At 41.1% G+C, this 27879-nt stretch overlaps 4 protein-coding genes across 4 annotated transcripts; 3 read left to right on the plus strand and 1 right to left on the minus strand.

Annotated features, from left to right (window-relative positions):
- The first annotated feature begins 614 nt into the window (after positions 1 to 614).
- On the plus strand, positions 615 to 4468 carry LOC119899761 (transcription factor Sp6-like). The gene has a single exon (XM_038714467.1). The coding sequence runs from the start codon at positions 882 to 884 to the stop codon at positions 1806 to 1808; it is 927 nt and encodes a 308-aa protein (XP_038570395.1). The 5' UTR covers positions 615 to 881; the 3' UTR covers positions 1809 to 4468.
- Positions 4469 to 5937: 1469 nt separating this feature from the next.
- cwc25 (CWC25 spliceosome associated protein homolog) lies at positions 5938 to 9824 on the plus strand. The gene is made up of 9 exons (XM_038714469.1): positions 5938 to 6093; positions 6614 to 6786; positions 6885 to 7121; positions 7211 to 7280; positions 7572 to 7723; positions 7929 to 7998; positions 8123 to 8328; positions 8945 to 9112; positions 9243 to 9824. Exons 1-9 carry the CDS (start codon positions 6076 to 6078, stop codon positions 9352 to 9354), a joined length of 1206 nt encoding a protein of 401 aa, XP_038570397.1. The 5' UTR covers positions 5938 to 6075; the 3' UTR covers positions 9355 to 9824.
- A 1106-nt stretch (positions 9825 to 10930) lies between these two features.
- On the plus strand, positions 10931 to 14653 carry psmb3 (proteasome 20S subunit beta 3). The gene is made up of 6 exons (XM_038714470.1): positions 10931 to 11086; positions 12202 to 12386; positions 12698 to 12805; positions 12942 to 13119; positions 14300 to 14394; positions 14480 to 14653. Exons 1-6 carry the CDS (start codon positions 11084 to 11086, stop codon positions 14526 to 14528), a joined length of 618 nt encoding a protein of 205 aa, XP_038570398.1. The 5' UTR covers positions 10931 to 11083; the 3' UTR covers positions 14529 to 14653.
- A 1934-nt stretch (positions 14654 to 16587) lies between these two features.
- LOC119899763 (phosphatidylinositol 5-phosphate 4-kinase type-2 beta) lies at positions 16588 to 27366 on the minus strand. The gene is made up of 10 exons (XM_038714468.1): positions 26740 to 27366; positions 23616 to 23713; positions 22133 to 22229; positions 21851 to 22003; positions 21435 to 21581; positions 20327 to 20365; positions 19794 to 19907; positions 18837 to 19098; positions 18623 to 18726; positions 16588 to 17765 (listed from the first exon to the last, which is right to left on the minus strand). The coding sequence occupies exons 1-10, from the start codon at positions 26881 to 26883 to the stop codon at positions 17685 to 17687; spliced, it is 1239 nt and encodes a 412-aa protein (XP_038570396.1). The 5' UTR covers positions 26884 to 27366; the 3' UTR covers positions 16588 to 17684.
- Between the last annotated feature and the right edge of the window lie 513 nt (positions 27367 to 27879).

A 27879-nucleotide genomic window follows, 5' to 3' on the forward strand; every position in this document is an offset into this window, starting at 1 on the left:
TTGCCCACAATTATAAGTATAAAGAAACTGTCCTCATGTTATTGTTGCTCCTGAATGCCGTCAGTCTGCAACTGTTGATGCTTTCTGCCGCCAGTGTGTAAGAGGCGGAGAGTTTTACGGGGCTCCTTTTGTGACTTGCCTGGAGGGCTGTTGTTGTAAATCATGTGTGATTTATAAAAAAACTGGTTCTGCTGTCTGCCAAGTTTCATCTCCACAAACCTCAGAGACGTACAAATAGACTTTGGCCTGCAGCCATACCTCCCTGGAACTTCTTCCTTTACCAAACTGCTCTCCTGTCAACACTCCTCTTCACTCTCATCCCTCCCCCCTGCCCCTGCCTCTGCACAGGGCAGATGATGTTGTTTTCTTTGCTCTTGTCTTTGACTGTCCTCCATGGGAAGTACCTGGCAGCGGATGGATGTGGCAGGCTTTTGCCTGGACACGTCTGTCTCCCCCTCTCTTCTGTCTCCACGGCCACGCAGCGTGAGAACTGCAGTATCCATGGCGCTGAAGGAGGTGTGCTCAGGGTTGGTTATTTCAATGCTGTAGACAGGGGGATTTAGTCCTGAGTGACTGCACTTCTGAAGATCAGAAACAGTAGATCAGCAGAAGCTGAATATTTTCAAAGCCTGGTAAATGACCTCAAGACTTCAAAGTCACTGCATGTGGTTCAGTGAAGTCACTGAGAAAATACAACTTAGTAAGAAAGGCTGACTTGATTTGAAAAGATAACAGTTTTTCTGTTCTTTCTTTCTGCAGGTTTTTTCAATGCATCGCCATACCGCCATGTGGTAATCTTCTCAGCATTACCCAAAAGTCAGTGAACAACACTTTGAGCGGCTGACCACATCAACAGTCTTCCACCTGCACCAGCTGCTCACATGGCCCACCCTTACGAGCCTTGGCTACGGACAGCAACACCTAGTGGCAGCTCAGAAGACATGAACATCCCCTCCTGGTGGGACCTCCACAGGGACGTCCAACCAGGGAGCTGGATAGACCTGCAGACGGGCCAGGGTGTCGGCTTGCCTTCTGTGAGTCCTGGGAGCTCCATGGGGTTGCAGTCCGCTATGGGGCCCTACGGGTCCGACCCGCAGCTGTGCACCTTGTCTCCAGCTCAACACGCTCCAGCCTCGCACTCATCTCACCTCTTCCCCCAGGATGGCTTTAAGATGGAGCCACTGGGCCCGGAAATGATGCAGCAAGAACCGTTCTCTTTGGAGGAACCACAGGAGAACGCCGTCTCAGCCCGCCCTAAGCCCCAGCGCCGCTCCTCTGCCAGAGGCGCCGGCCAGGCGGTGTGTCGCTGCCCTAACTGCGTCCATGCTGAACAGATGGGCCAGAGCACTGACGACAGCAGGAGGAAGCACATGCACAACTGCCACATCCCTGGCTGTGGCAAAGCATACGCCAAGACCTCCCATCTGAAGGCCCACCTACGATGGCACAGCGGGGACCGGCCCTTTGTCTGTAACTGGCTGTTCTGCGGAAAGAGATTCACACGCTCTGATGAACTGCAGCGCCACCTGCAGACGCACACTGGCGCTAAGAAGTTCAGCTGTGCATTATGTCCTAGAGTGTTTATGCGCAATGACCACCTGGTCAAGCACATGCGCACGCACGAGTCCCCGCCAGGACATGGGGAGGATAGGGTAAATGGAGACGGGAGGATGGATAAGGGCTTTGATGCACCTACACCTCCTCAGTCATCCTCAAACGTGTCTGCGTCAGACACCACAGAGCCTCCGCTGAAGCTGAAATGCGAGACAGACCCCTCAGTCTCCAGTGTGACAGGGCAGTCCGGCTAATTTCATAACTTTCAGAAGAATTTAGCAGTTTAAGGTTTCCCTCTCTGTCACAGAGGTGCCATAGATTTATGACAGAATAGAGAATAGAAAAAAGGTTTGGACAAACTTTTACTGATGAAAGTTGGATGGAACAGAAAGTGTTTGAAAGTCTGTGGTCCTGTGAATTTATAAAGTGGACTAACTCAGTGATAATCCAAACGTTATAGCACACATACAAAAAAAAACAGGAACTGTTTTACTGATTCTACAGATAAAACTTTCTTCTGTTTACTTCAAGTGAAGGGTGGCTACGGGGGCAACCAAGCTGAAGCTGCAGCTTGTTGCTGGACTTCCATCGCTGCTAGAGCCACTAATACCAGTAGAGCAAGAGACTAGGATGAGATCAACTGAAGGTGGCTTATTAACTTGTTTACAATGAAATTTTTGTCTCCAACACAGTTTAATTTACCAGTTTCAAAGGCAGCATGCTTTTGAACGGAGAAAGGAGAGAGGGATGTTTTGTTTTTGTTTCAGACTGTCGTTTACTGTGCAAATTGTGATAAGACACTGGAGTATAATACAGCATTTTCTCAATATACAAAGATCAGTAACCATTTGGATGGTTGACAGCTCATACCACAAAACTGTGTGTGTGTGTGTGTGTATGTGTGTGTGTGTCAGTATGTAAGTCATTAAAATGGTGCATAAACAAAGTTAAAAGTACAACAGACAGTAATGCTGTGCTTGTGGCAGCATGCTGTGATGTTGATGTAATACTAATATAATATAATATAATATACTATAATATACCATACTATAATATAATATGATATACAAAATGGGAATTCTATGCACTAAAGGCTAGTATACCAAAAATGATATGTTTCTGTCGCCAACATAGTCTTGATGGCAAAACACTTAATGAGAAAGATCATACAGTAGGAGAATGTCGACACTGGTCCAGTTTATCATCTGGAACACGAAGATGAAAAGTACCATTAAGTGATAATTATGTGAAAAAAGGTAAACTCACAAATCACAACTAATTGAGCCTGAAAACTAAAAAGTGGTCAGACCCGCTGAGGACAGTGACCTCCAGTCCTGACAGGGCAGGTAAGAACAAGAAGATCAAGTTGGGCGTCAGGACCACCAAAGCCGGACAAGGAGAGAAAAATGCTGCTGGGTCAAATGAAACCAAGCTTCTGTTGCTAAATGATGGTGACTGTGATCATGTTTGGCATGAACACTACTCCACATGTCCGCCCAGTCAACACAACAGACTGCGGGTGCTGAACGAAACAGTTTCAGTCCCCTGATTTGAAGCTGTGCTAGTCAATATTTTCATATTAACAAAGCATCAAACGACTTAGTGGTGAACTCAGAGAGAATTGTCACTCAACTCTGTCGCCCCCCTCTACGAAGTATGTTATATTTAAGAGTATTTGAGCTGTTTTCAGCAAAAAATGTAGAACCCGCTGTAGCTCTGATTGCCCAGCACCAAACGTCAGAAAGACAAAATTATCTAATTGCTGGTGAACGTAGTGAAGCATTTAGCATCTAAAGAGCCTGATATTTTGCTCAAGGAATCGGTGAAGACCAACCCAAGCTGAAAGGAGAGTGAATGTCAGGTCTATCAGGTGGCTAGAAACACAAACTTCAAATTAATGCCAACTTGGATCTGTGTCTGCTGGATGTGTAATTAGGCAACTGTTCGCAAACAACTTAACTTTATATGATGTTAATATGTTATTTTCATATTTACAGCTTGATCTGCTGCCCCCAAGTGGCCCAAAGAGAATAATAGCTACTGCTTTTCATATCATGAATGTGAAACAATTCATGCCTTAAAAGGTTCAGGTGTTGGTGGAAGCAGAAGGATGTCCTACCAGTACTATCCAGGTGGACCTCTATTGGGTTTATACAGCTCTTCCAAATACCATTAGCTTGATAACCATTTGCGTGTCGGACCAAGATATAGTCCAAGTCAAGAGCAAAGAATGTGTGAAGGGCTTTTCTCTCAACACATTATATTAACAGCTGGTGGTGTGTCTGTAGTTTATCCATGGTCACTGACGCTGGCGAATCATGTAACAAAACTCTGTCTTAGAAACATGACAACCATTTGACTCTGAATTAGCATGCAGAAAAAGACTGTGTTAGCAGTCCAATAGATTAAAAAAAATGCAGTTGAACAATACGAGAATTTGTTCAGGTTACATGTTTTGAATAGATAACTTTCATAATCAATATTATGTGATCAATAGTTCTGTAGAGAGTGAGCAGCTTTTCAATTGGAAACTATTAGGATGTATGTAATCATCACAGACATTAGGCTGAGATTTCTATATTTTAGGGAGCTTGCATTATTGGAGGCTCAGAATTGCTGTATTTATGTATAGAAGATAAGAAATGGAAGAAAGTGCTTAAACATTAGTCAATTATTGTGTATTGACTATTATTATTATTATTATTTTGTGTTGATGTTATTATTATAGATAGTCTTCTTTTATGTTGGTCAGTAGAACAAGATGAACAACTTTTTTTAATTGGTTACTGTAGTAAATGTTTTAGTTGACTGTAATAAAATAAGTTCTAAAATATTTAATAAGTTGAGTATCATGGTGTAATAACTTGTATTTAATCTATAAGTGTCCTTTATTAAATAAAAAACGATATTATGTGTCCATGTTGAATCTTTGTTTACTAAAGAGAGATGTGCTAATTATTCATTATTCTGTGCAGTTTCATTTTCACTCAAATAAATAAACAGACCAAAATGATGATTATAATTAATATCATTAGCACTATTGCTAGCAGTAGTAGGTCAAGTAGCAAAAGAATAAGTTAATTGGATGCTCTTAGAGCCTGTAAATGTTTGTATCAGATGTGGACAATTTCAATATGAAATTGACTTTTGTGCACAATTGAATATGATTCTAAATTTTAGAATTAGGCTTAGTAGTTTTTTTTTTAATGCAGTAGTTAAACCACTGTCCAAGAGGTTGCCAGATAAATCTGGGGAGTCACAAGACAATTAAAAATAATTATTATAAACACACACACACCACACACGAACACACACATATACAGTATATAGACAGTGTTGGGAGTAACGCGTTACAAAAGTAAAGCAATTACAGTAATGGGAAGCTTTTTGCTGTAAAGCAGTAACATAATAACGCATTACTAAAAAAATCGGTAATATTATACCCGTTTAGGCAGGGTGCAAACTACGGGGGAGCTCGGCTCCTCCTAACAAGACGTAGCTCCCCTGATGGATCATGCGTAAATAGATTTCTGTAGGCTGTGTGTTTGTGCTTTAATGAATTACTTCCATGATCAGAGAGGCTGCTGTCAGTTCCTGACCGATACGCCGCTGAAGTTAGCTTCCGATTCGGAAGTTAAGGGGAAAGTTAAGGTGAACTTAAGTGAAAGTTAACTTACGTTGCTGCGCCACAGATTCTCCGTTTTTTTGCACATCGTACTGTTGCATTTAAAGCAAAACCTTAACGCTGTCTGAAACACTTTTTTAGATTTTAAAAACTTTATTTTATTTGTGAAATTTGGGTGATTTCACTGCTTTTTTCCCACATGCAGACCACATTAGACCAAGTCCAGATCCAAAACCACTATACCTAGAGCTCTAAAATCTGGACTAGATCCTGTTGGAGGTGTTGGGAGATTCAAATAATCAGTGACGTTATGTTGCTGTACCTCGTGCGTAAATGCGCACAGCATCTTTCTTAATAGGGAGAAGATTCATCCTATTTCACCCATGCCATATGTTTTAAGTTGCCACAAGCCAAACAGGTTGGGACCTTTTTATATACAGTCTATGGTTGGGACGCACTGTTGCGCTCAGGGTCAGGGTGCTGCCTTTAGGTGCTGTCAAAAACTGTCGAAGCATCTAGATGACCCTTACAGAAAGCGTCTGTCTCAACAAACTGATGGTAAACACGTTGTGTTTATTTACAACTACCAAAACACGTACACTGACACAACGTTCATTTTTATTAACTGTGACCACTTCCACTTGCAAGTAATGTTGAGACATATCGTTGATTTTTTTGTCCAAGACAGGGACTTGCGATGGGCACCTGAAGGCACCATGAGCTGGAACCGGAAAGTGATTTTTTTTCAAAACAGGAAACAGTAAAATACATCACACAATCCTCGGTGGCTCCATTTTCTAGCTAACGTTGAGCGTTTGTTGTTCCACCTTTTATAGTTTTAAGAACAGATTTCTGTATTTCCATTGTTGTCGGACTGAAACGACTTATTTCTCAAGATGGGGGGCGGCGATCTGGTAAGTACGAGCTATCTAATCCACCATAGGCGCTTTCTTTTATGTTTGGCGACTGTTCCAAGGACCAAACTCCATTCAGAAAATTGGTGTTTAAAGACGTTGGTTTGCCTAATGGGGTCTATACAGAAGCTATAACATGAGTTAATACCTGCTGGGATTTGTTACAAGCCATGGTTCATTTCGGCACCAAAGACCTTTAGTTATTTTAACTTTGGTCTGATCTTATTTTTATATTTTAATAGCTGACACAGGTTGCGTTAGCTTCACGACAGATGATTGAACATTAATGTTAGATGTGAGTCATTTGTACCATGAAGAATATACCTGGAGATGTTATGGATTCCTTGTAGAACATTGTTATTTGTATGTACTATATTTGTCGTCAGATTTCTGTACTCATTCTGTCTACATGAATAATTTTGGTTGGTAGAGTAATATTGGTAAACCCTTGTTTACACTAAAGCCAGTACCCGGTAGTTTCATGCAGAAGCTAAATGTCTTCAACCTTGTCTTCTGCCAGAACTTGAAAAAGAGCTGGCATCCCCAGACTATGAAAAACATTGAGCGTGTCTGGAAAGCTGAGCAGAAACATGAGGCTGAACGCAAGAAGATTGAGGAGCTCCAGAAAGAACTGAAAGAGGAGCGAAGCCGAGAAGAAATCACCAGATTCGCAGAGGAACGCGGTGCCATCAAGTTAGTTATCTGATATTATCTTTAAAGTTGTTTTGTGGGTTAAGATAAAAAAAAAAAGTAGTGTCTAAGTCAAGTTGTATCTCTCTTACTGATGACAGAAAAAAGGATGATCGCCTGGACTGGATGTACCAGGGCCCTGCTGGTCAGGTGTCCAGAGATGAGTATCTGCTGGGACGTCCCATTGATAAGCAAATCACCGACCAATACGAGGAGCCCGAGAGCGGCCCATCAAATGAGACTGGCCTCCTGCCTGGGTCCATCTTCAACCCCGCCACTCCTGCTTCCAACCTCGACCTGGCTGCCAAGATCAGGGAAGACCCCCTGTTTGAAATCAGGTAATGAAGTCCCTTCTCTTGTTATATGTTATGAAAATATGCTTAAAGTTTCAAAAAGGTTTAATTTATGTTTTGTTTGTTTTCTGAAGGAAACGTGAGGAAGAAAAGAAGAGAGAAGTCCTGACTAATCCAGTGAAGATGAAGAAAATCAAAGAAATGGTAAAATGACTGTGTAACTATTTTGATATATTCATTTGTAATAGATTCATTTTGACGACCTCTTAAGATTAAGACCTCTTGCAGATTTTGATTAATAAACTGTAAATAGCCAGCTCACTCATGTCTTTACATTTACACGTATTGGCCTTCTTGGCATCTTTCAATGATGTTTCCACTAGTTTTATCAACACAAGACACCTGCAGTGGTGTTAGAAAAGTGGTACCATGTCAGGATGGGAGACTGTCGGGTATCTTTTATTTACGGTAAAACATGGGTTGGTTTTCTCACAGCTGCGGCAAAATCTCGACAAGAAAGACAAGAAAAAGAAGAGGAAGAAGGATAAAAAGGAGAAGAAAGGAGATAAACAGAGAAGAAAGGAGAAGAAGCACAAGAGAAGGAGTTCAAGCACAAGCTCAGACGAGGAAGACGAGAAAAAACACAGGTATGAAAGGACCGTAAAGGAATAATTGGAACACACTGTATATAAGTGATTTTTGTGTGCTCGACCAGCAAAACACATGAAGTGTAAATGAAAAATAAAATGTTTTCTATAATGGGATCCACACTTTTACTGCGCACAGAGGATATTCAATCAGCTAGTTCAATTAAGAAAACTGTTTTAATTGTCGTCTTTGATCTATTTTTAGGTCACATACACGAGATGAATATTCAGCAGACTCCAAATCGCGTTCCCATCTTCCAGGCTATGGCCTACTGGTCAGTAAGCAGAAAAGCAGTGTTTCATCATGCCGCTGTTATTTTGATCTACCGTTTCAATTATTAATCTCTCACTGGACCAGAACCAAGTTCTAACAGTTATGTGTCGTCCCCCCCCCCCCAGCTCCCCACGGGCAGGCATCACCAGTCCTCTGCTCCCTCCAATCACTCAGGGCGCCGCGAGAGGAGCCGCTCCCGATCGCCTCACAGGAACGACAGGGAAAGTCACTCAAACTCTTCTTCCTCACACAGAGGTGACAGGAAGGTTGAGCCTAGAGCTTCCAGCCTACAGAAAGAGCGTCACCACAAACAGAGGCACCCCGTGTCCAAGTAAGAGTTCACAGGGCTCCAGAAAGTGTAGACACTGCACTTAGAAAGGCTGGCTAGTCCAAAGGCTGACATAATTCTTATTTTTAGATTCATTACTTGCTTACTTATAGAAGTATACCATTCATCTTTCAGTGTGCTGATTATGACTGCAGTCATCTTTTCCTCATTAGATTACAGTGTTGGGAGTTTCCCGTATTTAGTCTTAAAGGCTCTGTCATGTTGCTGCCATGGTATATCCTTGTTTCTATCTTTTTACATATTTTGTACAATAGCTGATTTGAATCATTCTTTTCACAGCTGTTTGTGCAAGTACATTCAATATGTCTTTTTTTCCCCATCAAGCGGTTTGTGTTTCCAAATGCTGGTACAGAACCATAGTTTTAAAAAGATGTATACATGTCAAAAATGACCGTCAGGGATGCAACCATTAATTACTCCACTTTTTGTAATTTTATTATGCTTACTCAAACTATGAGATTTGGGTTAAGGGAATCAGAAAACATTGTTTTTGAACAATAATAATCTGTTTTTCAGAGCATTGTCATATTCACCACCCACACTGAATGGATTGCGGTAATTTTTGGATTTTTAAAATTGATTTTTCTATGTGATGTAGAAAGCTCTCTGCAGAAGAGCTGGAGCGCAAGAGGCTGGAGATGATGGACCAGGCCAAGCAGAGGGAGGAGGACAGGGAGAATAAAGTGAAGAGATACAAGAGGCAAGATGAGCAGGAAAAGCAGCGGGAACAAAATGCCAAACATGACCGCCATGCTGGCTTCATTCAGTAAGTTTCTCAGCAACATGGAAACACAGCTTATCAGGGAGTGTGACATTTATGGACACATGTCTCCTATTCTGTTTCTTCTTGCATGCTTATTCTTAGCTTCAGTAACACTCACCTTTCCCTCTTGCAGTCAGATGAAGCTGGAGAGTGCTGCCAGCTCTTCCTTGGAGGACAGAGTGAAGAGGAATATCCACTCCATTCAGAGGACGCCAGCCTCCCTGGACAACTTCATGAAAAGATAAAGACATTTATCATACAGATAAACCAAACTGAACTGGTTGAAAAGCCTTGAAAAGAGTATTCCATTCACTCCCTCATTAGTCTCCTTAGTGTATCACAGTACGTATTAATGCACTGAGGATAGATGGTGTGGTGGGAGTCTGTCATGAGTTTAAACAGGGAACCATGTGGCTCCATGTCTACCCATTGCTTTTAATTTGAAAAGCAGTTTCCACCGTGGTAACATAATTTATATTTCCAACAAATGCAAAAGGCCTAGAATGGCTGATCTGTTCTAATTACTTTAATGAAAGCTGATATCCCTTTTAAGGTTCATGTGATCTGAACTGTGTATAGTATATTCTTTTTTTTGTTTTTACAGTATAATAGGACCTGCTTTTATATCAAAGGTTTTTGTAATATATGTACAGTATGTTACTTAGTGTACACCTGTGAGTAGCAACTGGAATAAAAACATATTTCCAGAGCTCCATCTTTTGTTTTTGTTTATTTCTTTTTAAAACAGCCATATATCATCACTGGGGATTCTTGTTGTTCAGACACTGCTAGATGAAACACCTTTTTAAGCATAAAGTTAAATATTCACATCATCACTGAAGAAGACTTTGTTGTGAGCGGCACCTGCTCAGAGCAGATGTACGGCATGTGTGAATCGTTGTGGGAGCCAGACATGGTAAGTACTGTTTGAAGTTACTCTTACATTTAACTTTATGCTTTTTAAGCATAAAGTTAAATATTCACATCATCACTCCTTTGTGACAGTAACAGTGTCAGGACACAGAAAATAAATGACCAAACTGAAATGACAGAACTCACCTTTTTTATTTTGAGCACAAGAGCTGTTTTTCCGTGAGAATTTAATTTACTATTGTAAAAAAAAAATGAATAATCACTCTAGGCATTTATTTGTCAATTGACAGGGGATTTATTGGTCAGATTTTTTTTATGTCAGTGTTTAAGTTGTTCATCAAGTTTAGTGACCATAGCAAATATGGATGGGTGTTATTTTTTTTTATTTCTTTTTTATTATTGTCTATGGTAGATGCCTGTCTTTGCTAGCTATTTGTAACGTTACAATCGCTAACTGAATAGGTTTAGTTGCCTTTTGTAACCATTAGTCAAACAATTTGAAGACAGGCCAGGACTTATTTACTTATCTTTTTCTTATTGTCATTCAGTTAGTATAAAAACAATTACGACCGATAAAACACTCCCAGTGATTTGAATTTAAGGTGACTATCAAGTTTTAGAAACGCCTCCATAATATTTAAAAAATCCTCCAGATTTGCCACATTTGCCCCCTTAGGATGGCGAGGTCATGACCCGCCCTACCCTGCCTCTAATTGGCTAGTACCCGTTGCAATCTCACTTCGAGGAGTGAGATTGGTTAGAGTTAACCTAAGAGTATCAGAGTAAGCCAATCAGAGGCAGAGTAAGGCGGGTCATGCAATCTCCATCCTAAAAGGTGAAAGAAAAAAAAAAAAATCTCTTTCGCTTTAACACGTCTCGAACAAACTACGCTGCGCCGTGCCCATGTCCGCCAATCACAGCAGCGCGTTGCGCCTAGTGCAGCTCATCCAGCCAATTACTTTTGCACAAGCAATGACGTAGGAGAATCAGGCTACTCTGATCCCTGTGTTTCTAAATCGTGTAGTCACTCTGGGAAACTAGTCATTCATAATATCTGACAAGAAGTTCTAGCAGTTAGGGATATACCACAACACCGCCGAGATGGTAAGAACATCATACATTAGATAATAATGCGTGTGGTTTGTTGGGTAAAATGGTTTAAATTAGTTAAAAGGCTAACAGTTACATGAGCTTGGCTAAGCTAACGTTAACGTTAGTAGCATGACGTTAGCTCAAAACCATCTCTTAAAATTCTTGCTAAAGTTGGGTAGTATTTTCTGCAAACAGATTTAACGCTAGGTTAACCATTTATAATTTCCTTAGATATCATATTTTAAGTAATGTTTGAGGTAACGGTATAGGAGACTACACTATAGTAACTGCTGTTAGCCCGGAAAGCTAGCTTAGCTCACCTAGCTGCACACGAGCTACGTTAACGCTGTGTTTTGTAAGTTACAGAAATGTGTTATGCTTTCCGGAGTTCACTTTCGTGGCGTAACTGAGGTAAACCTAAACGGTTAGTTTAGTTCAGTTTGTCAGCTAACGTATGATCAGGCCTGTCAGCTTGGTTAAATGTGCTTCAAGGTACTGTAGCTTGGTTAGCAACAGGATAATGTAACGTTAAAGCTAACCGTTTCTGTCAACAGCAAACTGACAATTAAGTAACGGTGTTTTTCACCTAAACATCATTGCATTTAGAAATATATATATATATAACGCATGATATTTCAGATATTTGTAAACTGCTTGTCACAATTACACTACACAACTGCACCATGGGTTAACGTTACACCTGATTAAATTGACACCTGCTTCTTTCGCTTTAAGATTTAATGGATATATGTCACTCATGATGGACAAAGTATATTGTATATTATTATATGTTTACACACATATTCACTGTATTCTTGCATGTAGCCCAGTCCTGTGGTTGAGGTTGCTGCCTTTTGATTCTTGTTTTTGTTATTTCCTCTTTATGCTTAATAGAAACTTGATATATATATATATATAGAAATTAGCCTATTATTTTCTTAATCAACCAGTTTATTGTTTGGATAATAAAATATGTGTTAAAGTAAAAAAAAAGAAGCTTATGAAAATCTCATATAGCTGAAATTGACATATTTAAATAGCTTGCTTTGAATAGATAATGATTCATTGTCTGTCCATTAATAATTTTTACTCTGACTGACTTGCTTCTCTCCTCCTCCTCCTTCCAGTCTATCATGTCCTATAACGGAGGGGCCGTCATGGCCATGCGGGGAAAGAACTGTGTGGCGATAGCAGCAGACCGGAGATTTGGCATTCAGGCTCAGATGGTCACCACTGATTTCCAGAAGATCTTCCCCATGGGAGACAGGCTGTACATTGGGCTGGCTGGACTGGCTACAGATGTTCAGACAGTGTGAGTGTATTTAACCTGCATGTCTTTCACGCTCTCAAAGTTGCAAAGCAGTTCTTTCACCACCAGGGCATGACAACAGGTTTTCTTTCAAGCTCTACAAAAGACTTTGACCACTTTCAGATCGCATGCATTGGTACTGAGAAACACTAATTTAAAGAAAGCCTGGAGTTTTGCCGTATTAGTAATGCTGTTAGTCGCAGCTAGGAAAATAAGTTTACTTTGCATTCTCTGTGAATTGAAAGGTATCATCAAGTGCCTCAGGAATGATGAATAACAGTGGTAGTAACTGGATGTCTTTGCCTTGTGTGTAGAGCCCAGAGGCTTAAATTCAGATTGAACCTGTATGAGCTGAAGGAGGGTCGCCAGATCAAGCCCAAGACCTTCATGAGTATGGTGTCCAATCTGCTGTATGAAAGAAGGTAAGTGCACTGAACTTAATTTAGTGTGAACAAGAATCATGTCCAACTTAAAAGCTGCAGACCGATGATATACTCTCGTCATACATACTTGCATAGAAGATAAAAGAGGATCTGGTTAATGTGATCCTCTCATTAGGTTTGGGCCATACTACATTGAGCCTGTTATCGCCGGACTGGACCCCAAAACCTTAGAGCCCTTCATCTGCTCCTTGGATTTGATTGGCTGCCCCATGGTGACAGAAGACTTTGTTGTGAGCGGCACCTGCTCAGAGCAGATGTACGGCATGTGTGAATCGTTGTGGGAGCCAGACATGGTAAGTACTGTTTGAAGTTACTCTTACACCTGATAAAGAGGGTCCATTTTTGTGCATGTGAATTTAGTTACTACTGACTCCCATATGCGGAAATTTGTCAGATCTCTTTGGGGCAGAGATTTACAAGATCAGAACAGTTTGTTTACTCAGCCAACGATAACAGATTCGACACAGTGTTCAACTTTGGAGGAATACAAACCTGCCACTTTATTTGGGATATGTATTGTCTGTTCAGCTATTTGTGCCGTAGTTCCAATTGGCGAAAGGATCGCTTATGCACGATTGAAGGGATGATCAGCGAGTGGTTTTTCATGCACCAATATTAAGGTGATTTCAACTAACTCTCTAGAATCTGCACCACACTGCAGTGTTTCCCATTCATTGATTTATTTGTAGCGCCACGCCACAATATCTACACTGACCGCCACATACTATTTAATGAGTAAAATCATAATTCAGTGTGGAGGTGAATGTGTGGAACAGCATAGATTCACTCAGCACCTTCTCTCTCATATAGACTAATGTATTGCCGTTAACTCTGAGAAGTTAGTTTATCTATTTTCTTAACACAACGCTGTCAGTGTTGGAGACGGATATGTTAATGTTAGAATACAGCTGGGTTGACTCGCTGTACATAGCTGACCCTCCTTCTCCCCACCATGTGTGCACGGCACTACAGTTGCACAGTAATTATGTGGGAAACACTGTACTGTGCATTTACATATGTTTCTGGTGGTTTCTCTTAAAGCTAATAAGCCTGTTTCTTCCATGCTGGCATTTCACAGACTTGCTGCATAGTAACACCGCCCCCTGGCGATCAGATCGCCAATCGGTGATCTCAAGTAGCCATGATCACGTTCACCGTGGCCCCCCGTTAGAGCAGGTCACTCTAGAGTGACATCAGAGTCGCATGAATTCTGTCCAGACAGTCAGATTGTGACCATATATGAAAGAGGCCCAAATCCAAACTGGAAAAGATCATTTTCCAAGTGACCTGGGCTGTTCACACTGTCAGTCACCCATGTGCTAAATAATCATATGTGGGTCACTTTGGCCTGCACACAGCCATAGAGGCTAGTTATTTTAGACACAAATCCTATGTGAGGTCTACGTAAGTCACGTGTATTATTTCGTTAAAAATTCAAAAGTGTTTATTTGAGAAATGTGTTTGATCGTGCAGGAACCAGAGGACCTGTTTGAGACCATCTCTCAGGCGATGCTGAATGCAGTTGATAGAGATGCAGTGTCTGGCATGGGAGTCGTCGTACATGTCATGTAAGCACAGCGATAACAAGTTATCTGCCGGTTAGGTGGAATGAAAGGTTTGCAGTGATTGACAGCCTTCTCTTTTCCCTGGCAGTGAGAAAGACAAGATCACCACAAGAACCCTGAAGGCCAGGATGGACTAGAGCTGCTTATTCTCCCCACACTTCACCAACACAGATGTTTTGTATACAAATAATAACGAATGCTTGTACTGTCTTTTTTTCTTTTATGGATTGTTCAATAAATAAACACAGGTTTAAAGAATGAACATGACTTAAGTTAATGTTGGAGGATCTTGCACTACATTGTCACTACTTTTCAAATGTCTTTGTTGCGTGTAGCATATTGTGGGTTCTCCGGGTCTGCCCCAAACCAAGATGCAATACTTGGCAACTGGAATAATACAATTAAAGGTCGTAATGTCAATTCTAAACACTGAACCCTCACAGACAATGAAGGGAATCAAAATGCTAAAAGTATAAATATATTGTTTTGTTTTTAGACATGAGCCAGTAATTTCAAACTTCCCCTGTCATCCCCATTCAGGATTAGCAAAGTAAACCACATGCTTCTTGAAAAAGATCACCATTTTAATACTGTCTCTCAAACAAAACGTGAATATTAATTCTAGGAGTATCATTCAGCCACACACATTTAGAATTGCTAATATTTAAAAGGGAAAGTTTACACAAAGTTTAGTCTACTAGATATCGGTAGAACTACTCAGCATGTTAACAGCAGTTAAGTATAGTGTCTTCAGTGGCTGTGAAGGAGATTTCGAAAGTAATAACCCTGGTGAAAGTGCTTGAAGTGGAAAAAAGTAAGCGCCAGTACCCCCCCCCAGCAAATGATCAAGAATTACATTCTAAATTCTACAGTGAATAAAAGATGCCAGGAGATACTACTGATGTTTACAGCATACATTTATTTAACCAGGGGGGACAACCATTTCAATTATTAGAGAACAGATATTAAAACTATCAATTACTAAAACTCCATACGGTTAAAGTAACATTGCTTAGACTAGCCTCCAGAGACGGCCCTGACCTCCCTGGAGCTCTAAGCAAAATTCTGCTAAGGGGCCCTCCTACCTGAGCTGTGAGCCATGTAAACCATTTGCCATTGCCACAAAGTCGTACCTGACAGCCCAGTGCTCCTACTACAACCCTCCCCTCTACAGAACAGCATGAGGTATAAACAATATTTATTGAATAGGATAGGTAAATATTACTTATTACAGCTTAGTACTGGGTGATGATCCAATATCTCTTCTACTGACAAACTTCAGCACAGAGCTGTTAATAATAGATAGCAATAGGCTACTACATTGTCTGGACTGGAAGGCGCGAGTCAAATTTCATGTTCCAAGCAGCAGTTTATAAACACAGTTGCCCGTTGGTGTTTATCAAAAGTAATAAATACTTGTACACCTACCTGACACCGTGATTGTGAGCTGAGTCATGAAGTGCCATCTGGGTAATGCAGTTTATTTAGGGCCACTATGAGTCCCCCAGAGAACCCACTTGGAGCACTGCCTGATGGTGTCATTCGGGTTATGCCGGCTTGTGCTTGGAAAATGCACATAACATTGCTTCAAAGCCTCCTTTACAGACTTGGGATGGGGGGGTTATTTAATAGGCAGAAATGGGCTATCAAGTTGATTTATGGAAAGAAGAAATTGACTCATTCTAGGGACTACAATTCATTTTTCGGCCTATTTAACTAGCCTTTTCTGGACATTTTCAACTGCATCTCACTCATCCTTGGTGGATGGAGTTGGGACAGCTGGAGTTTGGTTATCACATGACCTAAATAAAAACATTTTGTTTCTAAAGGTCAAGAATGACTTCACTTTTAATGTATCCTGCAGCTTTCAAACAAACCACCAAGCTGAGGCAAAGAATAATTGGCAGATCTTGCCAAAATACACAAGGTGAGAGAAACATCGTCTCAAACTTAAACAACTGGATGAAAAACACAGTAGTCTGAATTTAGCTACCAGTCTGCCTTCGACAACTATCTGTTCAATATCTTATATTGTAGGTGGGCTTGTGTGGTTGTTTCCAGATCTAAAAAAAACAATTAAAATGTAAGCATATAAAAAACATATTCATTAGTGGCAAATTATATTAGCCCAGTTGTGTGTCACGGTAGCATTTGAGGGACAGTCACGGGACAAATAAGCAAAGCCAAACAACAAAAACAAGATAAAACTCCCTTTAATATGCAATGAATCATTTTCAAGTAACCTTTCTTTTCTAATGTCTGTTGGTAACAAAACAATACTGTATACAAACACAAAATTGCTACATTAATGTAAACAAGATATAAAAATGATCCATATGGTAATAAAACAAGTATTTGCTGCAGAATTCCCCTTTTTATGTCAATTTCTTTTCAACCTCCACCAAGCTCACGGTTAAAATTTCAAAAATATTCAAAAACAATATGGCAACGGAACATTCAAACATCAATGTTTTTTCTCTTTTGTCATTTTAGTCATAACACTCAGATGCTTAAGTTCAGTGCTTTGATGTTTCAACTTACTGGTGGAGTCTCATGTACACATTGGCCATGCATTTTTGATATTGCATTCATTTACTTTGTACACCATTATATATTAATGTGTTTATCTCCTGTCATTCCAATTTGTCAGCAGTACTTTTTTAGTTTTTTGTTGTTATTGAGAGAGAAGCCTGGTGGCGACTGTCAAAGAGTTTGTCATGCAGTCTGGTCATTTAGCATCTGTGCGAGTTGTTTACATCTGTGTGTGTGTGTGTGCGCGTGTGCGTTTGTTTCTAATCGAAATCATAAGGACAACGACAACATGAACAGAAACCGAAGAGACTGTACTAACAGACTGTTAACTGCTGAAGCTGACACACTCGTTCAAGGCATTAGTGAGACAGTTTCCGTGCTGGCGTGAGGAGTAACAAGGTGGCTGAGGAGCACTGGGAGGCAGAAGAATTAAAACCAAAAGGACAGGGAGATTTATCAGGATGTCGATCCGAATTCAGTGAAGGGTTTCAAAAGTTTTCCTTGCAGTGGATGAAGAAGCCAGGGAGGTTGGTGGTGGTATGTGTGGGACATTGTAACAGGCTTGTGCATCCTTCCTGCCAGAGTGGTCCTGGCTGCGGGAGGATACTGGTAGTTTTTTTGTTGTTGTTGTTGTTGTTTTTTAACGGGGGTAGAGAGGCAGGGGTAGATGGACCTACACTGAGGTGAGGAAGAAGAGAAATAAGTGCGTGGCATTTGACAGATCTATGACAGGAAATGACTGGCTGGACCGGGAGATGAGTCTATGATAAGATGTTGGACATGAACTCGTAGAATCGTTTGGAGTACTGCTCCGGGTTCACCGTCGAGATCTCGGCCCCCGCCTGAGAAACAAGCAAACAAGTAAAATAAGACAGATGGAGTAACACACACACACACACACGCACGCACGCACGCACGCACGCACGCACACGTCAATGCCCTTTCCAGGGACCCTAGGACCTGACTCAGCTTGAAGATCACATTTGCTGTGTTACATTTAGGCCTGCATAAAACTATTGTTTTCATTAATGATTACTGTGGTGATTGTTTTTACAAATAACATTTATTTGTTATGCCCATACAATATGAGATGATATTAAATGATAGTGAAATATACAGAACGCACCATTCTTGTATTGTCAAACCAGCAGTCTAAAACCCAAAGACACTGAATGTAAAATGTTATAAAACTGGAACAACACTAATGTTTATTTCAAAAATATACGATTTTGCCTCACCATTCAGCCAATCACATGCTCCCAGTTTCCCTCAGCAACCAACATTTAACCAGCTAAACACCAGCACTGCTAAAGTTATTCTGAATCAACAAACTAGAGGGTGCTGCTGCATCTGAACTTAATGAACATGTACAATACAATAATTAGCTTCTCCTTTTATTTAGCTTAACAATGCTACCTCACTTGTCTGCTAACTATCTGGGTTGGGCTGAGTGTGGATTTATTACTCAGCAGCATTAAAGTGCCACTGTCGGCAAAAGTGACAGACTAAACCAACAACAATGAACGTCAATAAAACTATATTCATGTGAAAGAAACATTTTTTTATTATAGAGTACTTGAATTAATATGCTTATTTGTTTCATAATGACATTTATGTTCACTACATAAACCATACTGGAGCTTCCTAACCTTGCTATCATCCACAGACTGATGGGTCATGATATAGTGTCGACACTCACCCCGTGTTTCACAGTTTTGGCAGCATGTGCAGCTTTTTTCTTAGCGTCATAGTGCGTGAGGATGTCGATGATAGCCATGAAGTAAACCTCCTTCTTCACAGCACCTAGCACAAGAACAACACATCACAAGGTTTTACTTTCACCTGAAAATAAATGACGTGGCTGAAGAAGATAGTTGAGTTGTATTCTGTATGCCTGGAATGACGACCCTTACCGTCGTGGCTCTTGATTGCGTAAACGTCCACAGAAGGGTCAAACTCCCCGGGGCCGAAGAATCCTCCACAGTTGAGAGGGTTTCCAGGGCTGTCGGGAGGCGTGCCGAAGGAGCCGGTGAGCACACCGCCGCCCATCCCGTCGTTCTCGTACTCCTCCTCCTCTCCCACGCCCTCTACGTCCATCTCCTCCTGCTCTGCCCGCTCCACGTCATGGATGCCCACCAGGAGACTGTAGTCCATGATCTTTAGGGTGGCCAGGAACTGACACAAAAATTCAATATACACAGAAAACAATCATTGTCACATCTGCACATTTGGGTTTCTCAGTCATACAGTCTTGAGGACCTTTTTACCTCCTCGGTAATGATGGGCATCACATCCTGCGCTAATTCATATTTTATCCTAGCATTGAATCAAATGGCTGCTCATGGTCCCACAGGAAATAACCACCCAAATGTGCCTCTGGAACATTTCAGCTTACTGTTTTTGTTTGGCAGCGAATTTGATATGAATCTTCAAAGTAGTAGGAGTTGCTGTAGCACCACCATCAGTACTTTTAGCCCATAATGCCAGTTTAGGAAGTTCGGCAAAGGACCTATCTGCAAAGATTTGTTTATTTTCATGCATGGGAAGAAATAATAATAACAACATCGGCAAATACACAGATGGCCTTTCCCCTAATGAGAAACTATCTAATCAGAGAAAAAAGTAAATACCAATCCCAGTTTTCGATGCTACCGACACATTTCACATTTTGATAGCCAAAGCTAATGGAGACAAATAATAGATAGAAAGTAACAAGAATAAAATGTCTTACAGTTGAAGTCAAAGATGGTGAGTTTTAACATGTCCAACTGATTCGGAGTGGACAATTTTGAAAAGCACCATCACAGCACTGTTTGTACAACGAGGGACAGTCAGGAGAGGTTTGGCAGTGTTGGACATGTGTTTCTTACCTCTACGTCCCGTTTTAGCTTCTCCAAAAAGTATTTCTTGTTTTCATCTCCTATCTGTAGTTTCTGGCCTTCATTCAGGAAGTCGTTGTCTTTAAAAGTGGGGAGTTCTTTTGCCTGAAGAAAGGGAGAGTTTTCTGGTATCAAACAGTAGCAGAAATGTTGGTTTTAATGTCAGACTTATGTGCACATGCATAGAGGCAGGATTACAGATACTACTTAAAAGTGTTACAAGGCACACAGTCATATTGTGACAAATACACAGGACTATGGTCAAAATCAATGGCTCTTCAATGATTGCTGCTCTTACTGAACAGAGAAAGTCCCATTCCAACAACTCAGAGTAAATCATTGTCTACTGACATTTGTCAAAACAGAGTATTACACACTGACAGCAGGAGGCCAGTGGAAAAGGTACTATTACAATAAATCTGTTTACTTATAATTACTTAATTTAAGTTTGCCTCTGGGGTGAGCTAAGGGCGTTTATTTTTGTCTGCTGTCAGCAGCCGTCACTGCACAAAAATGAAACGTACCTTTTCCTTGTCGCTGGCTTCCCTTGAGACTGTAGAACCCTAAAAATGAATAAAAATAGAATTAATTGAAAGCAGCTCAAGATACTTCAGGGGCTTTGTTAGCATATTACCCACGTTAACTCAGACATCTTCTTTTTAAACTGTCAGTATTGTAAAAGTAAGGTTGTTTTCTCCAGAGAATACTTGGCAGCAGAAGAGGATTTTTTTAGGAGAGCGTAAAGAAGCAGTCAGCAGACTGTGTTCACCGCTGGTAAGGAAACTGCTCGCCATAATAATCAGCACAAACCTAGAATTCTTTGTTGATGAGCTGGATCTGTAACCCCCTGCCAATTTTACAAGCACAGCATGAACTTTTCTCTAATTTAATTTCATTGACATACTTGTTTTTTCCGTCTGACAGTAAAAAAAAAAACTAAACAGAGGATTTTCAGTTGACTGATGTGAGTCGTACTAAAATTTTAAATCACCATTCACTAACATATCTAATAGTCGTGGTAGCAGGTGCTCCTGACGCACTGGTAGGCCACACAACGCATATCAACAGCACAGAGACCTTCCCCAGGGTCAAACAATCACACAAACAGACAAGTAAGTAAATGTAAACACACATTCTACATAAGCAGCAGTGCTCCCTAAGACCTACAAACACATTTTGATGTGTAAAATCATTATTATAAGTGATTATTGGAGTCTTTCACAATTACAGCTGGTTTATTGTTAAAAAACTGACATAATTTCCATTTTCCCATAATAACAGGGTTTCTAAACTACTGCCATGGGCCAAAACCAAAAAGCTAGAAAAGTTTGTTTTGCCCCACAATTATTTCTTAAATCTAACCTAATTTAATGTTCTCTTTTTGTAACAATGTTATATCACTATTATGTTTTGTTCTCTTTTCATTATTTAATGTTTCATTCTTTACATACCTTGTTTATAATAAATCCAGAGTTCACTTCTAGTATCTTTAACGCGAGACACGGATGTGGTTGCACATGATTGAAGTATTGTGTTTCATTCGTGCATGATTTATCCTAACAAAGACCGGTGGGCAAGTCAATACATGTCAGTGTTGTTTTTCCTAACAGGAGGTAAACCAGCAAATCCTACCTTCAGGTCATATTTGCGGTGTACAGTGAGGCGATGGCTGAATACATTCCGGGTCACCACCATGTACGTCTCCACCCCGTCCACTGTTAGCCTGTACATGCCCAGGAACTGAGGGAGCAGCGTGTTGCCATGACACTCCACAATAAACTGGAGAGAATCAGGGGAGGAGAGCAGAGAGTGTGACGGGAAGTGTGGGAGTGAGGAATCAAATATACAGTATGAAGGCTGATTAAAACTGGACACAGCACTGCCCTATAATGCAGTCATATTATTTCTGCAGGGCTGCATCAATTAAATGCCTGACTTGAGATTCAAATGAAGGAAGCAGATATTTTCACTGAATGATGCTCCTAAATGTCTCTCCTGTACTCGATCTATACAAAAAGTAAATGCCTGGATTAAGGAGGGGCTTCTACCTGGTGATATTTCTTTAGGATGTTGTGCATCTCAGCGATGTCCTCACTGGACACGGTTTTGATTACAAAGCGGTGGTCATAGCTGGACAGGAAGCGGTTGCCAAAGCGACCCTGGGAATCGCTGTTGAGTGGGGCGCTCCTCGTCAGAGAGTTCTACCCCCCCCACAAAAAAAGACATCCCGGTACATTCTTACTTTAAAATTAAAAACATCTTAATATATATTTTTTTCATTCAAAGTTCAATCAAAGTTTGTTTGTATCTTCTGGCCACAAGTGTCTCACCTGGTAGTCCTGGTCATCGATGCAGAACCTCTCCCGCAGGTTTCTGAACACCATGGGACAGTACTCTTTGAACTTAAAGCGGCTGGGCAGGTTTTCTCTGACAAGAAAGAGACAGAGTCACACGTGGAACTACAGACAGGAGCTCATTACTGAAAATGAGGAAGAAGGCCGACTCATGCTGAAGTTCGCAAAACGTTTGCTTGCTGATTGTTGGATTTATTTCTGCTATTTTGTGGATCCTGCACGGACAATAATTCAATTCAGAGTTGACATTTACAGCTTTGAGCTCCTTTTCTAAACGCGTTTGTTCTACTGGCGCTGCCTGTTTGCTGGATGAGAACAAAGTCTATCAAACAGCGAAGCAAAGCCTAACAGAAGGCTTTTTAATCAACACCCAATATAAATCACATCAGTAAATAGATACTTTATGGAACTTGCATATATGGTTAATTTTGACTCTTTCTATTAGCCACATCCCGCATGCAAAGAGATTTCACAAGCGCGTGAACAATTATAGCAACGTAAAACCTTTAATCACTACAAAATATGACAAAGAGCTAAAATGTGAAATGCAAAGAAATTTGAATTGCATTCATCAATTTCAATTAACTTTTAGTCAGAACACATTGAGTTTGCTGTTAATTCTTGGTTGGTTCATGTCTGGCAGTTAGCACTTTGATATGCAAATCCTCAAAGCAACTGTGGGGCACTGTAATTGAGAAACAAAAAGACCAAACCACCTGCGCCTAAACTCCAGGTGCATCACTCAAAGGAGCTACAAGATTATTAAATGTCATGACTACAAGCACAGAGCGAGAGTCCCACGCTGGAACTAACCTACAGGTCCAACAGGATGATAAAAATTACTAAACGTCATCCAACCCATTAAACATGCTATGGTGATCTAACTACTTCAGAGTAAAAGTACAGTTCATTTTATCCACTCCTGCTATATTTCCCTGATTGTGGGAGATGATCAGATGTTATTCTCAGCCTTACTGGCTTAAAGAAAACGGCACACTGCTTCAGAAGTACTATACTGCTCCTTTACCATGAGAGGGATCTGTATTGCAAAGCTGCTCAGCTAAGTACTCAGCAGAGCTTTGACAACAGTCTGTGTGGGAATTCAACCTGACCCTGCAGTAACATCTCCTTTGTCACATTATGGATGCTGACATTCATTCTGAATAGAGCAAATATTAGGTCATTCGGAGAAAGTCTGCTTTTGCACTATGATGGGATTTAATGAGTGCAAAGAGCTGTGAGGCACGATCTGTAATTTTGACCATATACATTACAGATATGTTCACGTTCACAATTTTTTGAGCAAAGACTGAAAGCCTTCAGGTTATAAAAACATCAAAAGTCATTCTGGAGGGACAGCAGGTGTTTTAAACTCTGGTGGTGGGTTGACCCTTTTGTTTACATGTGGATTACAGACTGTAACTTTAGCAGACTGCTGCATAAGCTGCGATGTACCTACTTGTTAAATAGGTGGTTGTCCACTTTGATCTTACTGTAGGCTTTAAAGTCATCTGGCATCAGCATAACTGGTACAGGCACGTTACTTAACTCGTTCACCTGAAGGAGAGAAAGAGAGAGAGAGATCAGGCGATGAAACAGCCGATATACTGAATGCATAATGATTTAGGAATATTAGAAATCAAAGCAGCAATACTGACTTTTACATTTTCAACAAGGGCACAGTTTGATATTCAAAACAGACTCCTACACAAAGTACTTTACTGTTGTGCAGTTCCAGTCAAACAGTTGAGATGTGCTTTAAACATCATATTAAAAAGGAGAAATAGAGAAAGATATGTGGTAGCATCTCATCGCCCCCTCAAGTCCTGCACTAATAAACAATATGTACTGTCAGTTTCATGTGACCCAAACACATTCTTCCAAATCTCTGCGAGTGTTTACTAGCACCAATCATTAACTCCAGGACCAAAGAACAGGCTGACAGCTTTTCTTGCTACTGCTGCTGCTAACCCTCCCCCCCGCTGATCTTATCTGCTGAAACACATCCAGAGCAAAAGCTCACACTGACGGACTTCAGAAAAACCTCCTCGTTGATTATCACGTAAACAGCCATACAAAGGAAATTGGGCGGAAAGATTGAAGAGATACCACTACTCCAGGGAGAAAGTGGAGTCAAACAGCCTTTAAGGAACTATGCAGGGAGGAATAACAGCCAAATAAACTAAAAAGGGCAGCAAAGGGGAAGTACACAGTTCTGGTAGTGGTAATTTAATATAGGGCTTTCTCATTTTGAAAGTCAACTCAAACTCCTGATGATGTATAAGTGTTAATGCAATGGAAATACGCTGCTGTTATACCAGTGTAATTAACAACAATATTTAGTGAACACACACACAAACGAGTTCATAAACAGCCAGCCAACCTGAATTTAATGACTATCTGATTTGAAGCTTTTACTTCTAGATTCATAACATAAATAATAAAATCAGAATCAGAAGGAGCTTTATTGCCAAGTAGTGTTTTACACATATGAGGAATTTGCTTTGGTGATGAGGTGCTACACGTAGACAAACATACAGTCGACATAAATAAATGTAAAAATATATAAATATGGAATAGAGGAACAACGTTGCAGATATATACATGTGCATTATTCTGGGTCTGTGCCGTGCCCGAAGTAACGCAACGGAAGAGAATATTGTGACATATAACTATACAACAACAAAGATCAACAATCAACAACAAATATGTGCAACGTGCCAGGTCTGTGCACGACAAACTGTAAATAATATTATTTACGGTAAAAGACACCTTTGCAGGAGTATAATCTTTGAACAATGTTTTCAAAAAGGAAGCAGTCAAGTCAGGCAGCTTCCTAGTGCCTGCACATGTGATACATGAACTCCGTCTGCCGTCAAATCAAATATTATGTATATCATTCTTTTTTGTTTTTGATATAAGAGGTATGAAAACATGCGGTTTTGTGTGTTTTGTCCTTTAGAAACATCAGCAATTTAATAATGCTGAATGGGCTCACTGAAAGAGCAGCGCAGTAAAATACAAACACTCTCTTGAATTGAAGCGCTCATAGACCTGAGTGGGCAATTATTTACTGACATGACATTTTAAATAAATCCCAGGGATTCATTTGATCCCAGCATCAAACAGGTGGTGTAGTACATCATCTCAACACCAACTGACACTGTGTGGAAGTGAAGTCCCCGAGCAAGGGCACTATTAAAAATGCATACAACTTCTGACTGGAAGAAGAGGACTTTGATGAGAAGTCTGTTTGATGTCTTGAATCGGCTTCCCACCCACACCTCAAATCCCCATGCCTGTGTGCTGCACCCACACACCCACAGCCAAAGTTCAACCGCCGATGCTGCAGTGATAACCATATCATTATTCCGTGGTTGTATGCATTCTTTCCGCCGTGTCATTTCTTCAACAGGCCAGCTAGTGTTTGTGGTCCCTGTGTCCTGCAGAAATAAGTGTGGTTTGATACAGACATTACACTATGACAGTGTCAAACCTGCAGTGGCTGTTGTCACCATCAGCAGTTCTGGCAATTAACCACCTTTGCGTTACTACTACTGACAAAATTCATGTTTGGAAGAAGTGTCAGTTTACAGTGCTGATCAGACAGTACTGCACTTTTACACCCGACTGTGGCGATGAACCGGGCGTGAAGATAACAGCTGCTCTTCTATGCAGAGCAAATCAAAAAGTTTCAACCCTGGACACAGCTCTCCGTCACACCTGAGAGGCTGCTTTTCAAACTCAACTCTGATCAAACAGTTAGCCTACTAGGTGTCTTGCACATTAGGCAAAACCAAACTGCTGGTGCAAACCCACTCCATCCATCAGTGGCGTCGATTCTGCCCTTCTTCACTGTGCTTTTCATAGTCATAGGCAGCCGCGGCCAAAAGTGAATGTGATATATACTTTTTCGGCTCTATTTATAGGGAAATGACGCGATGGAATAAACTGCAGCAATTTGATGCAGGCACCGAGCATTAGAGCTGCAAATACAAGCTCAAGAGCAGGGTTATTTAAACAATAGGCAAGCTGCTGTCTGCAGCTGTGGGGCTCAAATTCTGTGTAACCTGCTGCTCCGGCTGCCTGTCACACCCCTCCCACTCCATGCCTGCACAGCAGCAGCAGCAGCAGCAGCAGCAGCAGCTCACGACTTGGCTCCCAAACACTTGACCATCCATGATTTATGATGGCAGATTGTTAACGCTGTGCCATGACTGAAACTGCAGGCATGCTATTTTGATAATCATTCCGCAGCTGCAGAGTTTAACACATACCCTTTTAAATCCCTGCAAAACGAGCGCATCGGGCAAAGCTACCGAGGCAGCAGCAGTTAGCGACACACTGTAGGGAAAAGACCAGCTCAGTGGAGAGCCAGCCTGCAGATTTCTGTCCAAGCAGTCTACTAAATCCTTGGCGAATATCTACGAACTAGGCAAATTACATGGCCGACTTGAAAGCATCAAAATCTGGCTTGACAGATGAGGGGAACTGGCTAAACAAGCTAGCAGGCTAGCTAAATCAAAACAGCAGCATAAACAAACCGCTCACTAGCGAAAACGAAACATTTAAGATGTACTTACCGTATGGTTGACACCCCACATTAAAACGCTGAGAATGGGCTCACTCGCACGGAATAATTTCACTTTCTGTCCTATAAAATGCTTCTTTTTCGTCTTGGTTTTGCTAGCGCTGACAGCCGCTGCGCTGGTGCAGTTGGATGACATGTCTCAGGCTGGGAATTCAGGGTACGCAAGACGGCACTCACTGTCGTTCAGAGCCTCTACACACAACGAAAAGAATCGCAAAGTTAAGAGCGTTAAAAAAAATAAAAATAAAAATCTATAAGTGCATCGTGCCCGTCGTCCAACTCGCAGCGAGTCTCCGGGTAAGGTTAACTTGTCTTGCTGGGGAGTCAGCGGTAGAGCATTTTGCGCCGTCACCACCCTTCCTCCTCCCGAGCAGGCCGCGGTGGAGTCCAGAGAGCAGCTAGCCGGCCATCAGGCTACAGCGCAGCCGCTCTTTCTCCAAAGAAAAAACAAGCTGGGGCGGTGAACACTCGCCGGACAGCTCCTCTCCTTTCCCTTTAACCCCTGCAACCCACAACTGACGTGACGGTTTTACTTGTCAGTGAGTAATCCCATCATGGTGCGCTACAGATTTTTTTTCTCAATCACCACCAACAAGCGCTGCGTTCGGGGTCTCCTCAAGATGGCGTCCGTGTTGCACTTCTTAGTCAACAGCGCCTCCAACGGGCCGCCGGCAGAACTGCAGGGGTTCCCACTGACACAGGGCGTTGATGTCTTCTTTTTAATATTCAAATTGATTCACTGAACAAAAATACAACGGACGTGAGTTTAGTGTCTTCATTGCTACTATGGCCCACAGCCGTTGTACAGGTGCATTTCCCACAAATCTTTAATATTAGGCTGTATGTAAATCTGCATGTTGAGAGCATGTTTTTGATGACGACACCTACCATTTGAATTCACATTTAAACAGTTTCTGATTTGCTAAGATAGTGCCTGCCCCTACATTTGTTTTGGTCAGTTGCTTACTGTTTAGTGACTTTAAACACATCTACCAATTAGACAATTGCATTGTAATAACAATGATGATAATTGTTTTTTGAATATTCTGCATTTATTTCCAGTAGTTTTAGTCACTGCTGACATCTCATTGTGTTAAAACTGATATTATCAAGTTTAGTCTCGCATTCCAAT

Source organism: Micropterus salmoides, unplaced genomic scaffold (genome assembly GCF_014851395.1).
Source record: "Micropterus salmoides isolate LMB-PRFRI ecotype aquatic unplaced genomic scaffold, ASM1485139v1 Ms_hic_scaffold_12, whole genome shotgun sequence".
In the NCBI taxonomy this organism is placed as follows: domain Eukaryota; kingdom Metazoa; phylum Chordata; class Actinopteri; order Centrarchiformes; family Centrarchidae; genus Micropterus; species Micropterus salmoides.